The following is a 21,597-nucleotide window of genomic DNA, read 5'->3' as shown; positions in this document are numbered from 1 at the left end:
ATTTTTGACAGTTTTATCGGTTGAATGGTTTTACTGAAGTGTAGAGAAGGAAAGGTGTTCTGTTGTGCGTTTGAATGCTGGCAAGTGACTACCTTGAGAAAAGCGAAAAGCAAAAAAAGAGCCCTTAGTTCTTTGTCAGCTGGGGTAACGGGGAAAAAGGGGTAACCCAGCTGACGAATAAGTTGTGGCAGGATGTCCTGGGCAGAGCTGTCACGAACCAACTGACTTGTTTTAGCTTAAGCCATTTGTGAGCCACAGCTCAACATCATCCCGTGGTCCCGGGCTGGTCACGCATTGAGTCCTGGGAGTAGCTGCTGTGCCCAGACTGGGTCCTGTCCGTGGAGCTGAGTGCGTGCATCTCTCGAGCAGGGAGCTACCGAGTTTGGGGGGACCCAGCTGCCTGGAGCCAACTCAGAGCCTGGTTCATCCGTAGCGTGATTAATCTGCTGGCTGTATGCGCTTGATGGAGAGCGGCCCAGCGACACGGTGTGAGTGACTCTTGCACTTGTATGCCTTCAGGTACATCATTGGGAAGAAAGGGGAAACCAAGAAGAGACTAGAAACAGAGACTCGAACCTCCATCAGCATTCCCAAGCCTGGAGTGGAAGGAGAAATTGGTGAGTTTAACGTGCACAAAACGGGTGTTCTCTCATCGGCTCTTACACAGACACGATTTGAGTGGGGAGAGGATATAGGAGGTGTTTTTCCTTTAATTCTTGCTTCTGACATGGCACTGACTCACTTTATGGCCTTGGGAAAATCACTTTGCTTTTTTCCCAAGTATATTTTTTCTGTCTGTAAATCCTTATAAAGCTGTCTAAGGTTTTTTGGGGAAAAAAAATAAATCTATTTTAAGCCTATGAATAGTCTCGCTGAAGTCACTTCTGGGCCTTACATTACTGGCTTGAGAACTTTGGGGCTGAATGTGTTGGATTTTTTTGTTTTGTTTTTAAAATAATACTATTTCCATTAATAAGAAACTGTAATATACATCCATAAAAAGTTACCGTGTTGTATATTTATGAACCAAATAAACTTCAGCATCTGCTATAGTATGAGAAGTGTTTTGATGATGTTGCTTCCTTTCTGGTGGTGTCACTTGATCCTGATGGTGAGAGCAGGCTTTCTTGTACCGTATGTTTCTTCTCATCGCTTCCAGTGACTTAAAAAGAAAGGAGGCGTTGCTCATAAGGGCTGGCCCGTGCGGGTTTCTGCCTGAGTGGATATCTGGAGGGCCCCTTACACGTGCTCTGGTGACAACTGGCACGGTGCACAGTTACGTTTGTGACAGAGCCGTGAGGAGTAAGTGACGGGAGGATCCAGCTGTGGTGCTGCACAGGAACGTGGCAGTACTTTGCAAGAAGTGGGTCTTGACTCCTTCCTGAGAACCGTGAAGGACTGTTAGGAAGGTTGAGAGATGTTGAAAACATGTAATAATAGGAAGCCAAGAAAACTTTGCTCCTTGCAGTTCTTTCCTTTCAAGCTCAAGTGTTCTCTGTTTGGTGCCTTGAAGTGCATGCACAAATGATATAGGCCATCTTGATCTTTGATAGATTTTCTTTTCTTTTTCGCTTTGACTGCCTTTTATGAAAACTTGAAATAATGCTCTAGAAATCTGAAGAGCCGCTGAAAGGATAGACTCTTAGTTATTGTTTTTAGGCACTCAGAGCTGACTTTCTTGAGAGCAGAGGGATGCTTTTGATGGCATCACGCTGTCCTTACAGAGGAAAGCACAGCCGTATCAGGCATTTTAAGTCAAGTGAGGAGTATGGCAAGATATCTCTGTGCATGGTTCGGGGTTTTAATTCTTAATACTTCTTCAGTGAGCCTGGGGCTAACAGTAGAGAGGTGCTGGTGTGGAGGTTTTTCTAATTCCCTCCTGGCATCTCCTGGGTGAAATAATATCCTCCAATATTGATATTTTAAAGTGCACGGATAAGTATCGTGTAAAACCACGATCCATTTAATTGCTCTTTATTTTGCATTGGTGTCAGCAGTCTCACTGTAGCTTCATGGAATACCAGACAGGTATTGCTTTGTGTTCTTGTAGTGATTACAGGGCAGCATCGCAGCAGTGTCATCTCCGCCCGAACGCGGATCGACGTTCTTCTGGACAGCTTCCGTAAGAAGCAGCCCTTCACACACTTCCTGTCCTTTGCTCTCAACCAGCCCGCCATCCAGGAGAAGTTCCTGCAGTTCAAGGAGGAAGTGTTGGAGAAATGCTCAAAGGTAAGGATCCATGTGAGAATTAAAATCAAGTGGAAGCCCTTTAGCAGAATGCCATTATATTTCTTGAGAGAGCTTTTTGGAGTTTACCTTGAAGGCCTTATTCTGTCCTGTTTCCTAGGAATGTATTTAACAGGCCTTTTACTTAAGTTGGCAGATCTCTGTGAATTTGTTGAGTGCTGTTGTGAAATCTCCTGGAATGTGGAATGGCTTACTTAATAAATTGTTAGTAAAATATTTTGTTCTCCTTAGAGATTTTCCTAGGTGGGAGGATATCTAAGATTCAAAAGAGGGTTGGTTTGTTGTTGGTTTGGGGTTTTTTTTGGGGGGGAGGGGGGTGGGGGGTGTTTTTAATAGGAAAGCCACTAAATAATGTAGCAGACCTTTCTATATTTCATATGATTTCTACATAACCATGAAACCAGGTAGGAATTCACAAGTTTGCTGCTGCTTCTATTTCACTTTTTCTTTGGTTCCTGACAGTGAAGGAAGATGGGTGTCATTACTGGAGCTAAGCAAGAAATGACTTGGTAGCTCATGCCATCCTGCAAATCTAATCGCTTCCCTTCTTCCCCATGAGACTTTGTGCTGACAGTCCCTCCTACTTGCCTTCAGATCTTACATGGAGAGCAGCAGGAAAGAGTTAGGCATAGGGAAATGAGGAACAGAATGAAGTGAAAGCTGTCTATTCCCTGGTTTATTTTAGCTTGCTTCTAGTTTGGCAGAAGTGGTGTGTCGGTGCACAGGGCCAGGCTGAGGAGAGGGAATGATATTATTAAATTGCCATGTCCTCTGAGTGCTGGGAGGACATCTCTAGGCAAGAGAGAAGAGTTCCTCTTCGTGGCTGCCGCAGGTTAGATTGCATACGCGCAGCAGGTCGTTGTGGGCTGATGATATTACCTTCGTGTCCGTCACTTCTGCTTGTGCCTTTCGAAGGGGAAAATATAATCTTGCAGATAGCACAGGTTGAGGTTTAGTTTCCCTATGTCTTCATGCTGTGCGTGGGAATTATCTGATATCTGGAGAGATGGGAGTTCTTGCTCAAGTTTTCATGGTCGCTTGCATGTCAGTTGTCTCATCTCCAAGAGCAGAACTCAGCTGGCTTTGCAGTCTTGTCTTTCCTGGCAGTTCTGATTTAAGTCCCTCTTCTCTGCCCAGCTGCCTATTTCCATGACACCTTAGGAGCTTTCTATCACTCAGGTTTCCACCTGATCTTAAATACAACTGAAACTGGCCAATAGATCCAGGGATTAGCAACCAGTGCAACGCCGTGAGCGCTCTTTCCTCGGGCTAGGAGGATATCACTGGCTCGATCGTCTATCCCCGTTAGCCAGCAGCAGCTACCTTTATTAAAGCTTACCTTTATTAAAGGAAAGCCCTGGAGACAGGGGAATGGAAACAGCCTGAGAAAGTGTTAGCGGGACAGAGAGTGTAGGACCTTGGGCTGGCATCAGTGGTGGCCTGGCTCCCTCTGTTGGTTTCTAGTTCTGGTCCGTGTGGGGACACATGCCAAAGTTACAGGGAGAGAAGCAGCTCTTTGAGGGGCCGGTAACTTCAGCACAGGGGCTCTGATAGTGGCTGTTCAGACTGTTGGCCCTGGTCTGAGACCACTGCTTTCAGTCTGGTGTTTCTCTTGCCCTTTATCCCTTTCTCCCTGGGCTTATGGCTGTTACAGTCCTTTCACTTGATCTCTTTCAACCTGCCAGTCCTTTCAGACATGGCTGGCCATGCTCTGCTTGCAGGCTTGTTGTCCTGGACTCCATTTATCTGATCTTCCTCCTCCCTCTAGCTGTCTGCCAGCAGGTCCTGCGGATCTCTCTTGTCCCTCCCCGTGGACAGCAAACCCAGATCTGCCTGCTGCACAGGGTAGTAACCTCAGTGTCATCTTGTACATCTTGCTGGATTCTGGCTTCCAGGCTGCTTCAGTGTCAGGTGAATCCTTTCAGTGTCACATCTCTAAGATGTCGCCTCTTTTATTCATCTTTGCGGCTAATGCTGTCATCCGTGCTCTCATCTTGTGTTTTTATTCATGCAACGCACTGACCTCGCACAGGACTAGGTCTTCTCCTTGCAGAGCACTGATTTTTCCTGCCTGCTGGTTTGATTGCATCTCTGCGACCCTCCGTTGGCTCGGCCTTGGCTGGTGATTTTACTTGCTCTCCTGACCCCTCCTGATTTGTCTCTGTCACATTGTCTCTTGCTCACACTTAAATATCCGTTTGCATCCCCGAGTAAGCAGGGAGGTCTGCCATCCACTTGGAAACGTAAATCTATCCTGGTGCTTTCCTTAGTGATGTCAGTCACATTCAGAAGGAGCTGCCTGGGAACATCCACAAACGTTTGTGTACTCCTTATCCTGGACAGTTGCAGAAACCCAAACTTGGTCAGAGGAGTGCCGAGACCACTGCTGACCAGGCTCATCATGCTAATTTTTCCTCCTCTTGCCTGACCTTTTGTCTTTCCTTCAGTCTTTTTGTTCCATTTCTGCATGGTGCTGAGTCCTGTAAGTCTCTGCTTCGTGGTTAGGGATCCTGCAGCGTGGGTGTGCACATGGGAACACATTTCAGCCTAACAACGACTTCTGGCTTTCAGTAACCTCGAACTTGAACTGTACTCAAAACCAGCACCCAGGCTTGAATCCTCCTAATACCAGTAATGGTAATATCTCCGAGGGAGTGCAGCGCTCATGACCTAGCGTGCCTTTTGCTGCCACCGAGTCATCAAGGTGCTTTTGGGAATCTCCCAAAACAGTGGCAGCTGAAGCTGCCCCACAGCAGGACACGTCGATATGGGTGGAGGTGTGGGGCTGCAGTTCTGCTCTCCACGCTGTGTGGGTACAAGGTGCCCTGGGCTGGAAGCTACGGGGTCATGTTAGCACTAGTTGGTACACTGTGCCTCTCAGGAGGGCCTGAAGTGTTCCTGGTACTGCTTACATCAGCACTAGGGTTTCCATTTTTAGTTTGAAATGTAGAATTCGGTCAGTAGCAGGTATTTGGGGGTTTGCATATGTTAGCCTAGGAATATATGGTGCTTTATTTTTCTGCCCTTCCTTCTGGTATTAGCAAAAGGGTTTCTAGATATATTGCTGCCTGTTAGTTCAAGGAGTATATTGCAGCCCTGTATGTCTCTCAATCACTCCACCAGCCGGTAATGCCACTCTAATACCACTTTATCTCACAGCAGGGTCTGCTAGAAACCACATCAGTAATGAAAAACAGTAATTCAAAACTGTGCCTCGCAGAGCAATAAGAGAGCTTATAGATTTGTCCAAAGCAACGGGATTTCTCAGAATACTTGGAGAAATCTGAATAGGTTTCAGTGACAGAAGCAGTGCGCTTCTCTTTGTGTTGCAGTTTGCTGGTGCGAAACGTTGCAGAATTAGGTAAACTCAGGTTTTTGAATGAAGCTCGGTAGTAACGGTAAGGAAGGGAAAGGACCAGGTGTGCGTGTGTGAGGTTTTCTTCTGGCCATTGAGCATTTGTGAGGGGGACTATTTCTCTCTGAAGCAGTTACCATGACAACCATTCATTTATATTTTATTGCATAGGGTTACATTGGTGGCTATATGCTTTCTAACTTTGTGTGTGTGTCTGTGCGTCTTTAAGACCTTTTATAAGATGAACCTTGCGTTGAAATATGGAACACTTCAGGTGTCATTCATGCTATTTTATGGTCAGAGCTGCCAGGCAATGAAGCAGGGCCGAGGGGAGGCTCTTTTGAGGCTAATTTAATATAAATACGGGGAGGTGGCTCACCTGGACAGGCTCATTACTGATGTGGTGCAGTGGGAGGTCCAGATGACTGCATGACCTTGGAATTCTCCTTGCGCAGTCATGTAGGTGTCAGAGTGAGGAGAACCGAAACGTCTGTCTGAGTATGCAGGTGGAAAAGGGAAGAGACTTTGCAGTAATATTGCCGTGAAAAATCACAGTTGGGTCTTTCAGAGCTGTGCAAATGCAGCATTTGCAGTCTTAACAGGCTGCAGATGTAGCACAGAAAAGAAATATGATTGCTGTAATATATGGCAACCTGTAAATATCAGACATTGGTAATGAGATATTATATCTTGGAGTGGAAGGGACAGAAAATGGGCAGGGTTTTTCAGCCTGCAGCTCTTCAGTCAGTTCTGAGGAAATGCTGTTTTTTCTGGCTTGCTCCTTTGTTTGTGGATCAGGGTGGGAGAGGGCATATAGCTGGCATGCAGTATCCTGCTATTAAGGAAAAAAACCAGAAACATAAAGCTGTCTGCAAACATTGGAAGCTCTTAAGGCAGTAGAGAGGACACAACCGGGGAGGAAGAGCCAAGGAGTTTGATCCTTTGCCTTGTCACGTAGAAGGCCTGAAGTGTGTTGTGGTCTGTGGTTTCCTTGCTATAAGGCCTTAGACTTGGAGGAACAATGTGCTTGGGTTTTGCAGAGATGTGAAGACTCCACATAAAACCCTTTATGTTGTTCCTTCTAAAGGAGGAGAGCAAAGGTAGAAGTCTTAAGTAGCAGCAGGAAGGAAAAAATGAATTTTTAAGGCTGAGTGGAAACGAGTTGTTATTTTTATTTTTTTTTGACCCTGACAGGGCAGTATCAGGGAGAGGCATAAGGTAAGATGGACAGTCATCACATACGGATGGTGCATAAAGGGGCTGTTCTTCCTGCCTCTCAGTACATCCTTAGAGAACCCAGGTTCAAACGGTAAATGTTTAGAGAGGTGATAGAGTCTGTTTTACGTGTTTGTATCTGCCAGCGAGTTCCTGCAAATATGCCGCTTTCAGCTTCCCCTGTAGAATACGGGGATTCCCTGCTGTGACACCTCACCTCCCCTAATCTGGTGCTCTGCTTTCATTAGGGCTGGAAGCCACCGCTTGCCACAAGCCACTGTGACTTGTGCTATGAGGAGTCCCCACTGCACGGGGGAGGAAACCGGTGAAAGAGGAGCTTGTCGCTGAGAGAGGAGCTCGGAGAGGGTGGCTTAGATCCTGACGGATCCCTCTGCCCGTCTCTGATGCTGAATCTCACTGCTTGCTCCTGCTTTTATGGTTGTAGCTTACCCTGAGAGGGATCCTTAGGTATTTGGAAGATGTCCGTAAAGCCCCAAAAATCACAACGTTGACAGGATCACATCTCTTGGGCTCATCCTCCTTGGAGAGGATGTGATACTTTTCTTTAGCAGTAGTTCTGAACGTGTATTTCTAGGCTCTGTGTTGCTGTTGTCTGGCCCTGCTGGTCAGGTTGCAGAGGACTGATAGCACTGGACAGGGCGACTTCCCATGAGGCGACACAGCAGTTGCTGATAGCATATGGGAATCTGGCATCAAAATGAGCGGGTTCAAGCTTTTTTGCGTCTTGGCGAGCAGCATCCAGCTGTGAAGGGCTGTTAAGATGCCTGCAGAAACATTGCCTGTTCCAGGGAGAGCTTCCTCTGACGTAGCATCTATTTTATGTGTGGGAGAAGCGGGATCTGCCGGCCTGTGAAAGAGTAGGGGTGCAAGCAGGGTTTTTAGGAGCTCTCTGAAATACTAGGGAGTAAACCAGGAAGATTATCTAGGTCTTGGCCCGCTCAGTGTGCACTGCTCTTCCCTGCTAATCTCCCCAGCAGCGGTAGCATGGCTTGTGGAGGTGACGTGCCATCACTTTGTCAGCTACCAGCCCACACTCAGGTGTTTGAAAGCTCAGGGGGAAACGCTGCTTTTGGGGAAGGTTGATGTTTACAGTACAAACTGTGCTGGGGCAGAAAATGAGGGTAGGGCTTTTTCTTTCTGACCTGCAAACTACTTTCTCGTTACTGTACATCATCTGTGCGTACTGTGGGAGTGAAATCAGCTGGTTGTCCATGGCAAGGATAAATTGAACTTTCTCCCAGTTTCTGTTACCCGAGCTCTTGTTTTGTGATGGGCCAAATATCCTCTGGCTACAGATACCATTGGAGAAAAAAGGCTGACGGGGAGAAATCATGTCTTGTCATGCATGTTAATAGCAGTGTGAATTAAAGAAAGCCGAAAGGCTTTTATGGCAGAGAGGAAAGTGGGAAGTGAGATGGAGCCATCCCTCTTTCCTCCGCTCCTGATGTACCTGATGTAGTTAGTCTGTGCTTCTTTCACGCTGTTGTGCGATTTGCAGCCCGCTTTGCCACTGCTAGCACGATACGGTTTGGGGTTTCAGTCAGCAAAAAAGTAATTAGGAGCAGTGGAAGGTATGTATGTGCTCTCTGTCTTCTGGGGACTACCTCGCTTTGCCAGCCTGCAGCTGCTGGAGCAAGCCCCCAGCCTCCGTGTTGCAGACTGGCTCGTCTCTAGTCCGGCCTATAAGTACCACTGTAAAGAAGAGTATGGATGCTGTCATTAGACAGGAGAAATGCTGAGTGGGATGTGGGGCATTAAGCTGTGGCGGGCTGAGATACTGCAGTGTTTAAACCTCTGAAAGATTTTATTTCAAACTCTGAAGCACAGCTAGAAGCTTCAAAGCTGTCAGTGGGTGGACTTTTTTTTCAGACAGAGAAAGATTTCGGTGGCCTGGCAAGTGGTGTTGGCTTCTTCTGCAGTTAAAAGTGGAGGTTGTTTAATGTGCTGGTGGGAAATGGCCACTAAGTGGAAATAGTTGTTTTAATATGGGTGTGTTAACCATCCTCAAGGTATTTTTATAAATATCCTAGAACAAAAGAGCGTGTCTTTTAAATGAATGTAAGCACTGCTCCACCTGGGAACAGTTCTTCCCCAGCAACAACACGTAACTCTTATTATAAAGGGAATTTAAACTTAATTCATCTCGGCAAACTATAGGGCGCATGGGAACAAGAAAAAAGTAATTATCAGAGCTGGTATTAGCTGTGCTTGTGTTGTGAGGTGCAACCTGTGTTTAGACAGGATTTAGAGACCATTTAGAGCTTGTCGCTACAGCTGGTTCCAGCTTTATTGCACAAAAAATGGACTTAAGTTTTAAATCTGTGCTGACTTGTGCTGAGTTCATTGCTGATGGCAGCTGCCGCCTTGACAGCTGTGGAAATCTCCTCTCAAAATCCCGTTCGAGTGAGTGCTCCTCTTCCTGGGTCCTGAGTTAGAACCTGTTGTAACGAGCTTCCAGGCTGCCGTTTGGCAACTGCGATGAAAAGGCAGGCAGGGGAGCGTGCGTGCAGTTGGGAGCTGCACCTCACCTGCCAGGCTGAGCTCGCTTGCTCGAAAACCTGTGAAATCTTGTTACTCATCTCAACTTTGAGTCACTACCAACCCAACTAGTGATGCAGAGATAAAAGGTTTGATGCCAGTGGCTTGGTACCTGTTCTCTGTAGTATTTATCCCTCTGATGGAGGGGAGGGTGTGTGTGCCTATGAGATAAGATGCCTATGTATGATTGATTTGTAGGATCACGGGGTCAGCAGCAGCCTGTTCCAGAACCCTGCAAAGCTTCACCTGACTCTTGGGACGCTGGTACTTCTGAACGAGCAAGAGATCCGGAAAGCGTGTGACCTCTTACAGCGATGCAAAGAGGACTTTGTGGAGTAAGTGATAAAAAAAAGGGATGTCATCACCAAGGGCATGAGTAGGGGAAAGCAGCGAGCTGTCTTTTGACTAAGGACAGTGAAGAGAAAAGCAGCTCAATAGTCTATTTCAACTCTAGAAATTTAGAAAAAGGCTGAAACGTTTCAAACGGGAGCAGAAGAAATCACCAAGCAGTCACAAAGAGTCTGACAGCGTTGTGCAGCTCAGCTCAAACCCTCAGCATTCCCTGAAAAACTGCTCTACTCACTTCTTTTTTCTCACATGCCTCCCCGTTATTTTTGTGTGAGCAGTTTTTGCTGTTGTCCCCTGCCTGCTGCAGAGGGAGGGACGAGCTCCATTACCTTTGTGCGTTGCCTGCAGTGGTCTCTGGCAGGCTGCTTCCCTCCTGCCTCAGAGCAGATGCTGAGGTGTCCTTGACACGCATTTCTTGATGCGGGGAGCTGCACGCAGGGAAACCAGCATGAGCCGTGCGAGTAATCGGTCTGAGGCATTCAACCCTGCTCCAGGACTGGGGCTTTTTCTCGCTGCCTGTTAACACAGAGTTGCAGATGTTAGGGCTTTAACTGTAAATGGGGTTGAATGACACTGTAATTAGCTTATCTTTGTGCAGCTTAGAAATTGGAGATGGCCTGAGGGATTGTTTTATTTATTTATTTCTGCAAAGCCTTTGCACATAGAGCATGGGTCCTTGATATTAATTAGTTCATTTATTTATTTATAAATGAAGAATTAGCCATGCCATGCCAGCTAATATCTGTAGGAATTAATGTGTGGCCAAAATTCATACCTCTGCCTTTAAAATGACAGCTACAGTTGTTCAGCTGTTGAACAGAAATACAAGCGTGTTTCCAGGGGAAGGCTCTGCCCACAGTACTTGGAAAGTGCCAGCTTCCTCATCAGTGGATTGCACTGAGGCAGAGAAAAACCTTTACTCTCCATTTCCTTTAGTGGAGGGGGAATTGACACTTGAATGTAACCTTTAGGTTATTTCCCCTGCCACACCCAAATAAATATACTTTGAAAATTAATTTAGGCTTCCTTCCACCCATAGAAACCTTCATTAGCATTCATTTACTTTTCTAAACAGTGCCATATGAAGGTAGATGTGCCCTTTTTGCCCCTTTTTAGAATATATGGCCTCAAGTGCTCTCGGTCTCACATGCAGACAGTGCCCTTGTGCTGTTTTCCTCCCAGTAAACATACTGGAAGGGGAAATGACGCTCTCCTCATTCCACCTGGAAAGCTTTGCCGAGGATCTCAAAGGCGGTCTCTTGGGTGAGCTGAACAGAAGCGAGCAAGGTTAAAGCAAAGTCACGCTCACGTTGTTAACTCGTGTGTGTTACTTCTGCCTGCCCAGACGCTCCCTGTACTTTCCACGAGACTTCGGCATTAAATGAGACAACGGCACTGAACTCACAGGGAGCTTTCGCTGCGGCGCCCTGCCTCCCCGCGATGTTCTGGTGGTAAAGGCAAGGAGGCGGCGTGTTTGGAAGCAGATACGCTTTGCAGTGTGTTTGCAGGTGTGGGAGTGCATATTATATCCTGCACGCATTTTCGCCTTCCTGCAAGAGTAGCTGGAGCTGGTTTTAAAACAGCTCTATTTACTTCCAGCATTTGTAAGTGGATGTTGAAATGTACTTAAAATGGCATTCTGTATCAAGTATTTTTCCCAGGGAAAAATCAACGAGCTAGAGACTTTGTGTCACGATCCCTCTCTTCGCAGGGAAGGCAGGAGCTTCTCTGGAATGAGAAGTTGCACCATTTTATTGCCGATGGGTTTTCTGAAATGTAAATGGAGATCTCTGTGTGGAGATGGCCTGTGACCACTGACAACCTGACTTAACGTGTGTCTAAAACACTGAACGTGTGAGCTTAAATGTTTTTACAGGATTTCTTGAGATGAGGAGACAATAGCGGCTGCAGCCTTTCGAGCTTTAGAACTTAGGGAGCCTTTTTTGTCTTTGGGTTTTTGCAGTGCAAACAACTTGAAAGATACGGGAAAGAGAACTCCTCAGTGGAGTTCACTGCCCCGTACAGTCTGTATAACATTTAAGTCCTGCTTAACTTCAAATTTGTGTTTAACTATAGCAAAAAATGTGTTTTATGTCATTCCCTTAGTAAAACCAAATATTTAGTGTGTGCTTGACGAGTACCACGGATTGTATTTCAAAAGCAGATGTGATGTTTTGCTTTTTAACGTAAGGGACTTCTTACATTTTAGCCAAATAGCTGGAGGCAAGCCCCTCACCGTGGAGGTGGCAGGAGTGGAGTATATGAACGATGACCCTGCCATGACGGACGTCCTTTACGCCAAAGTCCACATGAAGGATGGCTCAGACAAGTGAGTTCCCCGCGCTCCTTCCTTTCCTTCCTCCTTGATGTGCCACGGCAGCAGTAGCAGTGTACCAGAGAAACCCTCTGCCGTCTGAAGCTGGTGGGTACTGCTAGCAGTCCTTGGGCCAGCAGTCAGGAAGATGAAGTCATTCTTGCTTCCTAAACCGGTTAAGGCGGTGTGATGTGTTTGCTCTTTAAATCAGTCACTGGTGGTACGGCTGAAAGATGTCATTTGTTTCTGTAGCAGTCTGTCAGATTGAATAATGGTGTCACGGCTCGCACGATGATAAGATGGCCAAGGAGATACTCCTGAGATGACTTAGAAGGCAGGACAACTTGGCCTCTGCTGTCTAGTTCCCAACCTGCCATCCAGATTAATCTGGACAGCCTGGAAATTCTGCAGCACTTAATTATTTTTAAAACCCAGTTACACCAGAAGGTCCTCAGAGAAGCATGACTTGGTTGCAGAGTTGGGTTTTGTGTCAGTAAGCAGCCTGGAACAGGCACTGGGTGTGAAATGTCTGTCTTCTGAGCCGCTGATGTGAAATCTCGAAGCCTGGTTGTCAGTGTGCGTCCACGCATGGTGTTCGCCACTGTGGCTCATGGCTTTAGGTCTACAAACAGCGCTGTCCAGGATGTGGCGGTGCCTTGACAACCTTCCTCCATCTCACTTTTGACAAGTACGTCACCAGTGGCAGCACCGTCTTTTCTCTTAGAAGACTGGGGAAACATAAGAGCTGTTGTACTCTGTGCGTCCAGTTGTGAGATGGGTGCCGAAGGGGGTAGTGGAGTCACTAAAAGAGCTTTAACCTTCTCTCCATAAGCCTTAGCCTTCTCTTTTTCTGGCAGCGCTGCCCTTTTGTGTCTGTTCCCGTTGCTAGAGGACAGCAGGAGCTAGCAGGGGAGCACGGAGCAGTGCAGCTGGAGGAGGGAGGCTGTGAGCGGCGCCTGGCTCAGGGAAGAAAGGACATGTTCTGGCATATCCTTTCCCCAAGGGCTGAGGAGACAAGGAGGGCCCTCTGCTTAAAACTGCACTTTGGAGGCTGTGTTGAAGTAAGAGATCGGAAGCGCGATAAGGAAATGGGTGGGAAAATGAAAATGTAAGAATTGCTGGGAGGCAGTAGAAATGGAAATCTTTTCCTCTTCTCGGCTGTTCCACTTTGAAGTCTGTCGTACCCTGAAAGAGGTGAGATAAAACAAACGGGGTGGGTGGAGAACCAGGACAAGCTTGAGATCAGCCAGGAGACCGAAGAGAAGTGCAGGGCCAAACAAGGCAGAAGCACTCAGAGAGACAAGACGGGGGCAGACGGTGGGCGACCCAAATGCCCTTCAGTGGGTTTGTTGTAGAAAAAGAGCTGAAATATGGGTGTCTCTTCTCCTGAGTCACCGAGCTCTGGATCATCTCTGAGGTATGGTGCTTGGAAGTCTGCTTGCACCTGAAAATAAGTCTGAAACCTGAGGAACTTGTAGAGAAATGCTGTAGAGCGTAAGTAGGACCTGAAGTCAGGCAGTGATGTCTGCCTGCGTCTGGGGACAGCTGGAGTTGTTGGTACTGGCACTGTGGTCTGCTTCAGATGCCAGCCGTATCCGTATTGCTGAGAGCTCACTTAGCCATAATGCTAGCAGAAAATGCTGATGTGCATTAGAGATAGCAGAGCTGATTTTGGCAGGGGAGAGAAATGAGCTCTTCAAATCCACCTTGCCTTGAAACTGAAAACACCACCTACCCACGCTCCCCCCCCGCAAGAACAGGCTGGTGTCTCCTCTGTCCTTCACAGAGATCTTTTAACTGAGGTTATGAGCAAACCCAGATCTTGTGCTTTGCATGGCACCGGGAGGCTGCCAAGACTTCTCTTCCACAACACTTGTTTTTTTTGCTTTTTGCATGGCAGCATGGTCAGAGAGGGCCAAGCAATTTTAAGTTTTTATCCTTGGCCCAGGCCAGTCCTGCCCTCACCTGCGAATTAATTCATCTGGCATTTCTCCCCTAAAATAGTTCCCTAACTGTTAGCAAGCATCCATAAAACATTTAGCTCTGCAGAGGGGAAAAGACATTCTTGTGTGAATGGAGAGCAGCGAAAGCTTCTTTTGCTTCCTTTGAGATTCCAGCAGGCGCAACATTGGACAAATGGTGATTATAAAGAAGGGACAAATGATGATCCCTCCAGAAAACTCTGCTTCGTTTTCTGGTCTGCTAGCCAGATCGTTGCTGAGCAGCTCCACGCACCTCTTGCCTGCTAAAGCCTGCTATGCTTTGCTCAGGGAAATGGGGAAAGCAGGTAGAAAGCAGAGTTTCTCAGCTGCAAAGCCAATACTAGAGGAGAGCGGCAGCCACGTGGTTTGCTGTGCTGGATCTGACTGCTGCAGCCCACATTTAAGAGAGGTGTGTGCCTTCCTGTCTCATGCAAGATGTCTTGCTAGCTCTGTGTGGCTCCTGGCATGGCTGAGGGGTGGAGTTCCTTCCTGATCTTTGGATGATCTTGATCAGCTTAAGTTATAAAGCAGGAGATTTGATTTACCCTGACTTAGCTTGCATAACTGCAGATGGAATTAGGGTTGGCAAGCCCTTCTGCACATATAATGGCTCAGACTGAGAGAGGGATCATGCTCTGATGCCTCCCACGTGGCAAATAATTTCCATTATAATTCATTCTAATTTGTTTTATTTCCTTGATTAACTTTATAACGTAATAAAGCACCGTTTTCACTTGAGCTATTCTCCGTTAATTTGTTCTAGTATTGTCTGTAATGATACTCATTTAATCTTTGTCATTGCTAATTTTAAAAATCACTGATGTAAAGCCAGAAAGTGGTAGAAAACCATGACAATTGGTAGTTTGAGAGTCTTGAAATCGTCACGTGGTGGCTGGCAGCCTGTGAGGGGCAGTACAAAGCTGGTGGTGGGGTAGGAGCTGGCATCCGGAGTGTGGCAGCCCCGGGCTCTGGGGCCCAGCCTCAGAGAGGCCGCGCTCTGCCTCTCCCACTGCAGCTGAGATGCCGAAGTGGTGTGAGGTGGTGGAGCAGAGAGCTGTCTGACTCCTCGGATGTGATGAGAGAAGCCCAAATTCTTCTGCATAGACTAATATGTTCTTGCCTTGGTTTTGAGGCTCGGGAGCTCTTGTTCTAGTGCATCCTTGCTGCTTTTGGTAAGGCTGGGGCACTGCAGAAATTTTGTAGGGGACAGCTCGGAAGCTCCTTCAGCTCTTCAGATGTAGGATACGTGAGTGCACTGCTCCCATCACCTGCCTGCTCCTGCTGTCTATCCTAGGACACGTCTGCCTGCAGATCCCAGCAGCCATGGCCGCTTTCATCCCTGACCGAGGCCAGACAAGAAGGTGGCAATAAGTCAAGTCCTTTGATTCTGCTTGCTCGGTAGCTCCAAAGCTGGAGCATTCACCAGGATGCTGTCTGGGTTTGTGCCCTCTGTACCCACATTTTGGGCTCTCCCAGAAATTAAGCCCACTGACAGAGTTGCTTGTTTGGGACTGAGAGGGTCCGAGGTCGGCCCAGTGCACTGTACAGGTGCAGTCTCTGAATGGAGGAGGTCTTTGAAGAGTCAGGGTGCTTAAGCTACCCCGGGATCTGTAGATTTTAGCATTTGTAAGGAGAGTCACATTGTGTTTCCTGGCACAGAAAGATGCATCCTTCAAGTCCCAAGAACATCTGTCACGGCGAACAAGCTCTCTGCTATGCTAAATCTGCCCTTCCTTGTGGAATACGTGCAGCAGAAGTGATCACCGAGGAAGCTTTGCGAAACAGCCAGAACTTTGTGCGTTAGAACTGAATCCTGATGGCTGTGTTCACTTTCCATCAGAGACTGGGTCCCACATGCTGCCCTCCCTGGCTGAAAAGCAAGAGGCTGACAACGCTGGGGTTTCTCCTTGGTTTACACTGCTCTCTTTTTTCTCTTTTTGCCTTGCCAGGTTGCAGGTGATCGCCGATCAACTGGTGGAAAGGTTCGTGGCCTCCGGCCTGATGCTTAAAGAATGGGATAGAGTGAAACTGCATGCTACAGTCATGAACACTCTCTTCAGGAAAGATCCAAGCGGTGGGTATCTGTCATCCTTACTGATAAATGCATTTAAAGTAGTACTTTTGAACAGGAAATGCTTTTCTTGGCTTTTTCTTTTTTTTTTTTTAATTTTGTGATTTTTCTTAATCTCAAATACCCACAAAGTTGTGGGGGGTTGTCACTAAATAAAACCCAGAAGAAAATGAAAAAGTGGTCAGCAGAGCTGGAGAAGGCAGACATGCTTTGAGCACTTTCTGGATCTTTTCTAAGATTCTTCGTCACAGCTTCAGAAACACTGTCGCCCAGTAGCACTCGTAAGATCTGGGCCAGAGGGGAATGTGTTCAAGTACCATGTGAGGTCTTGGACTCTCTGCGCACCAACATTAAATTGAAATTCAGTAACAACTTGACGTGCTGTGCTGATCTTTAAACAAGACGAAAACGCGGTCCTTTTTGGTCAAGTTAAAGATTGCTTGTTGGTTTAGGAACGTGATTCCAGCGTCTTTCTCATTAAATCAGATTTGAGGCTGAATGTGAGCTATTACAGAGCGTATAGCGTCTGCTGCCTCTGCCAAAAGATTGTCTGCTTTAGCAGTCTGTAGCATCGTTCTTATCGCGTTACTTTATGAAGCAGCCTCAGATGCATTGCCTTTAGGGAGGGGCAGTATATTACAGCCTTGTTCTCCCTGTGCAAACGCACACATGCTCTGGCGCTGGCGTGTAGTTTGCAAGCCTTAACAGCAATGCTGTTAAGCTTTCTCATAGGTTTCTCTGGTGTAGCGGCCTCTGTGCAGTGCCGATAGGTGACGTCGAGCATTCTCCAGTTACTGATTCTGTGAGTCTCTGTGTGGACAGGGATAACAGCAGATGGTTTGTGTTACGGTTTTCTGTGCACCCAGCAGCAGGCTTTGGGGATGACTGCTACTAAAGTCAGATAAGCATACTCAGGGCGGGGGGGAGGGGTAGAAACCCTGAAAAGATGGTGCTTAGCTCTCTCAAATTGTCTGAAAATTGGTGAAAATGTAAGCCCGAAGTGCTGATGTGGCTCTCTGTTAGGGGAGGCATCTGGCATTACGAGTCTATATTCTGAACAGCCCCATGAGGCATGTGAGGCATTCAGACACAATGGTGAGCGCATTACACAGATAGCCATAGAAGTTGCTTTATATTCAATACGGGATTTGAATAGCGTGCTAGGTGTGAGTGGGACTTCATAGTTAATGCTGGAGATGAAAAAGAAATATTGAATATATTCGCCGAGCGAGGCAGAGGTCCTGTGGAAAGAACAGATCATGTACTTAGGGATTATATAAAAATCCAGGCAAGCTCTGGGGAAATGGATCTAAGACGTAGGCATTTGGCAGTTCCTGTAGACCTAGGTTGCTATTCTTAATGTCTGTGTGTGGCTGCATGCCCACCCCACAGAAGCACACACACCACATGTATGTGCTTCCTGGAGCAGGCAGCAGGGGTTCGTATAGGTGCTGTCTGGATCGCGCCTGGCGTTGTGCTGGCATGCTTGGTCTGGTATTTGGTGCGGTTCCAGGAAATGCAAGTGCTCGCAATGCTGACTCTCACCCTGGCAGGATGTGGGATTAAAATCAAGCAGAGAGAGCAGATGTGTTGCGCTGAGGCATCAGCCCTACAGAATCACTCTAGTAGTTGCTAGGAGGTAGGGCCTTTCCTCCAGGTAACATAGGTGATCCCGCTAGAGGCACCAATTCCTGTGTATTCAGCCTTGAAAGTGGAAGTGTTTTTGCACTAAGAACTGGACAAATATGGTTTATTAGGTGGCAGCTGACTTTGGGGAGGGAGAGAGTGGGGTGGTGAAGTACAGCACACGCAGTTCTCCCATCTGAAGCTCATTCTGGTGGTGGCTTTTCTCTTTACAGCTGAAGAGCAAAACAACGCGATGACTGGTAAATCATCTTTCAAGGAACGGGAGTCATTTAATGGCCGAAATATCCTCAAGGTCAGTACGAAACAATTAGGGAAGTAGAGTCAGCTGTGGATATTGTATAGCCAAAAGAGGTGAAACACCTCTTCAAGGCTGCTTTTGTCTTAGGCTTATGGGATCTCCCAGTGGGGAGGAAATCTGTTTAGAAAATAAACAATCCAGATCACTTGTAATTGGGAGCATTACAGTATTTAACAGAAGCGTTCTTAAAGCTGGTTAGGCTCAGATCAGGAGTGTGTAGCACGAATGCTAAGTGGGTGTTCGTGTTGTCGTTTACTTCACTCGTGTTTTACCCTGGAGACTCAGGCTCGTGTCGATTCTTAGCCCACCATAAAGGAGTACTTTGTTGCTCTTGTTCTACTCACTCATATATATTTATGAAACTAAATCCGACTGCCGTTTCACTTACTCTTTTCTTCTTTTTTTTTTTTTTTTTTTTAAATCTCTGCTATCGATTTGCATGGTTTTGCTCTAGAAAAATAGCAGATAGCACTGGGGAGTCCCACCAGCCAGGATCTGAGGGCTTTGGCAGTGATCAGAGGGTAGGCAGCGAGATCCCCCAGACTGTGGAGGTGGGTAAGGCTTGAAGGGGAACATCCTGCAGCCTCCCAGCCTTTGCCCGCCAGGCTTGAGACTGCAGGCAGCCTGTGCCGCTCGTCCAGATGGCAGTGTCAGACTGATGCTGTGGTGCTTGGCCCCTGCAAGTATCCAGAGAGAAAAAGACAAGCATGGAGAAGTAGAAACGGAAAACAGCACCGGGTTGTAAGCAAATTTGCAATCCTCATTGTGTGAGGGGATTTGTTGCAGGCAGCTATGATAAGAGGGAGACAGGACAATGCATGAATACATTTGGGAACTGATAGAAGATATTCTGGCAACAAAGAGACATAGGAGAGGATGTAGGCTGGGTGGGAGTTGCACAGCCCAGAAGGACTTTAGGGCACCAGAGGAGGGAAAGGCTGCGCTTTATTTGTTTTTACAGTTTGGCTGTATAATGTATTAGGCACTGAATGCACAGGGATGCGAAGGCAGGGAGTGGAACTGATTGATCTCCTCCACACAGAGGACAAAGGGACAAAATTAGGTTAAGCTCTCATTGTCCTCAAACGGTCTGTGCAAGTGCGGTGTCATGACTCAGCATCGCCACATGTTGAGTGTTCGGTGTGAGGCTGCAGCGTTGCAAACTGAAACAGGAAAGCCACAATCGCGGTCTTTTTCTTAATGCGATCTGTGAGGTTTGGTTAGCTACCAGTCTCTGCGAGCTGGGATCCTGAAAGGGAAGGTGGTGCCTGCAGGGACTCCGCTTTCAAGGCGTACGCTCACAATTCGCTTTGCCCTTTGCTCCTTTCTCTTGCCTCTGTTAAACTTATCCTCAGACTTTAGAGAGACGTAAAATCAAGCTGTCGGTCTTTAATGCTCCTCATCCAAAAACATTTGCGATTGGGAAGGCATTAACGATGCTCCCTCTACTGGTCACACCATTTGTGGGCTGCGCTGCGGGGGCTGAGGATCTGTGGGCCTTGTGGTGTGCAGCGCTTGGAAATGCAACTGCCCTACCTCAGATGGCTACTTCTTATTCTTGATGCTCTCTGAAATATGAGCTGATGCATTTTTAAAGCTCCTAATTGATTTTGTACTGATGTAGCCAAAAGAGCTGCTGGCTGTTTGGACTGTTGATAATTACTTCAAAGCATGTCTTGCCGCAAGAAATGTCATCCTTCTCCCCCACCTCCACTACATTTCCTAACCTGCTTGCTTCGTATTTCCCTTTGGTCTCCCACGTGCCTGCAGCAGAACGCCCGTTGGCATTAATTAATTACATGAGTCATAAATAGCTCCAGGCTTCTTACCAGAGGAGCCCAGCCTCAGCCAGCCACTGATGCATTCTAGCATGACCTTGCAAGGATGCGCCAGTTCCCTCCAGCCCCCTTTTTATATACATTATTTATCTTCTGCTCAGGGAGGCTGCCCTCTCGCAAAGTGGCTTCATTAACTTTTGCAATAGGATCTAAACGACGGGCTGTTAATGAATATGGCTGCAGTTAGGCAGGCTGGCTTGCGGGCATCGTCCCCTTGTAGGTAGAGCGTTGTGCCACGCGTGTGTTTCCAGGCGGTGGGACTTTGCGATACCTGTGTTGGGTGGCGGTGTTCCCTCTTGGAAAGCCGACAAAGCACAGCTACTGGTAGGAGGGCATCAAGTTGGAAAACTTGGGTTTCGTTGCTCTCGTTCCTGTTGTGCAGCTACGACCGGTGCTGTGGGGCCAAAGGCTTTGCCTGGTGGAGGCCAGGACCTGAGCTATCGGAGTGTAGAGCACGATGGAGACACCTTGGTTCTGCTGTTCCAGTCTGAGGCTCCCCCGTGGTCAGAGCTGGTGTGTGTGTGTGTGTGCAGATGTGCTGGCAGCACATGTTTGCTGATAGCATGTCTGCGTTACCCCAGGCTCCAGCTGGTATTTTGCTTTCAGCAGAACTAATCGGAATTTTATTTAATAATCCTTTGTTCTACCCGTTCCGCAGAGTTAAACATACACTCCTATTTGTGCTAATAAATGGTTGTGCAGGCCGATACCTTCCCACACTGCTCAGAAAATAGATTCTGTAGGATGAGTTGCATTTGAGAGTTTAAATTACTTCTGTCTTGAAGGATATCCATGAAAAAGGCTCCCTGGCCTAGCTGGTGCTGAAAGCCCAAGGGAATGCATGACCCAACAGCTGAGTGATTTGTGTCTCCCTAGCCAGACACTTTAGCATCGTGTTTGTCTCATCTAGTCCCAGGAAGCTGGGGATGCTTTATGAACTGCTTCATATGGAGCAGTATGTATTTCTTCTAGGGTGGCTAGCAGCTAGCTGATCTGCTCCTTTGAACATCCGAATCACGTACCGAAGTCTTGCTCCAGTCGGAAACAAAAGTGGATCATTTCTTGGAGAGCAGAGGGAAGGGGCAGCAATTCACAGCTGAAAGACAGCGGCAGCTCCTTCCCCGTGAGAGAAAGGTCAGGCCGGGTGGGCGGTCAGGCCTCGGGGAGATGCCAGTTTGGCAGCCCCTCTGCATTGCCCCCCTCTGTGTCCTCCCGGGCGGTGGCTGTGTGCCCTGCGTCGCAGCTGGCCAAGCGGCACAGCCCTGGCACAGAGGCGGCTGGGGCAGCTGCCTGCATCTCTGGAGATGAGGCTTGGCTGCCTCCGGGCTTTTATTTATTTCACCGAGTGAAAAAACTAAGGCTGCAGTGAATAAATAAAAATGCAAAGAAATGCGAAGGTACCACCTGGCCAAAATATTCTATTTTACTTTTAAAGGAAAGCAAGGCTTACAGCAGGAAGAAAACCACCTGGGTTAAAATGGAATTATTTTTCCCTTGAGGTCTGAGGAATAAAAGGGTGGCCTTTGCTGCATTCAAACAAGAGGGAAGCAAATTTTGAGTACAGAAAATGATGAACCCTGCCACTTAGCACAGATCTGGGCATTAACAGCTTCCAAGATTAAATATTGAGGGAACAGCTACTGAGATACCACAGCGGAAAGCTGCACATCTTGTGTCTTAGGGCATTAGGGGAGACTTTAAGCTGGGATGCAAGACTGGGAAC

The 21,597-nt window shown here is 47.4% G+C and overlaps 1 protein-coding gene across 2 annotated transcripts in view; it reads left to right on the top strand.

Moving 5' to 3' along the window:
- The window catches only part of ASCC1 (activating signal cointegrator 1 complex subunit 1), a 38,760-nt gene that overhangs the window by 4,892 nt on the left and 12,271 nt on the right, over positions 1-21,597 (top strand). For both annotated transcript variants that reach the window (XM_075758964.1, XM_075758963.1), the window contains exons 4-9: positions 520-617; positions 2,051-2,229; positions 9,575-9,711; positions 11,934-12,053; positions 15,970-16,094; positions 17,951-18,030. In XM_075758964.1, the coding sequence (XP_075615079.1) occupies positions 520-617; positions 2,051-2,229; positions 9,575-9,711; positions 11,934-12,053; positions 15,970-16,094; positions 17,951-18,030 (739 nt within the window). The remainder of the gene's footprint in view (positions 1-519; positions 618-2,050; positions 2,230-9,574; positions 9,712-11,933; positions 12,054-15,969; positions 16,095-17,950; positions 18,031-21,597) is intronic.

Source organism: Balearica regulorum, chromosome 7 (genome assembly GCF_011004875.1).
Source record: "Balearica regulorum gibbericeps isolate bBalReg1 chromosome 7, bBalReg1.pri, whole genome shotgun sequence".
In the NCBI taxonomy this organism is placed as follows: Eukaryota; Metazoa; Chordata; class Aves; order Gruiformes; family Gruidae; genus Balearica; species Balearica regulorum.
Note: the sequence above shows the minus strand (reverse complement) of the source record. Positions and strands in the feature narration are given on the sequence as shown.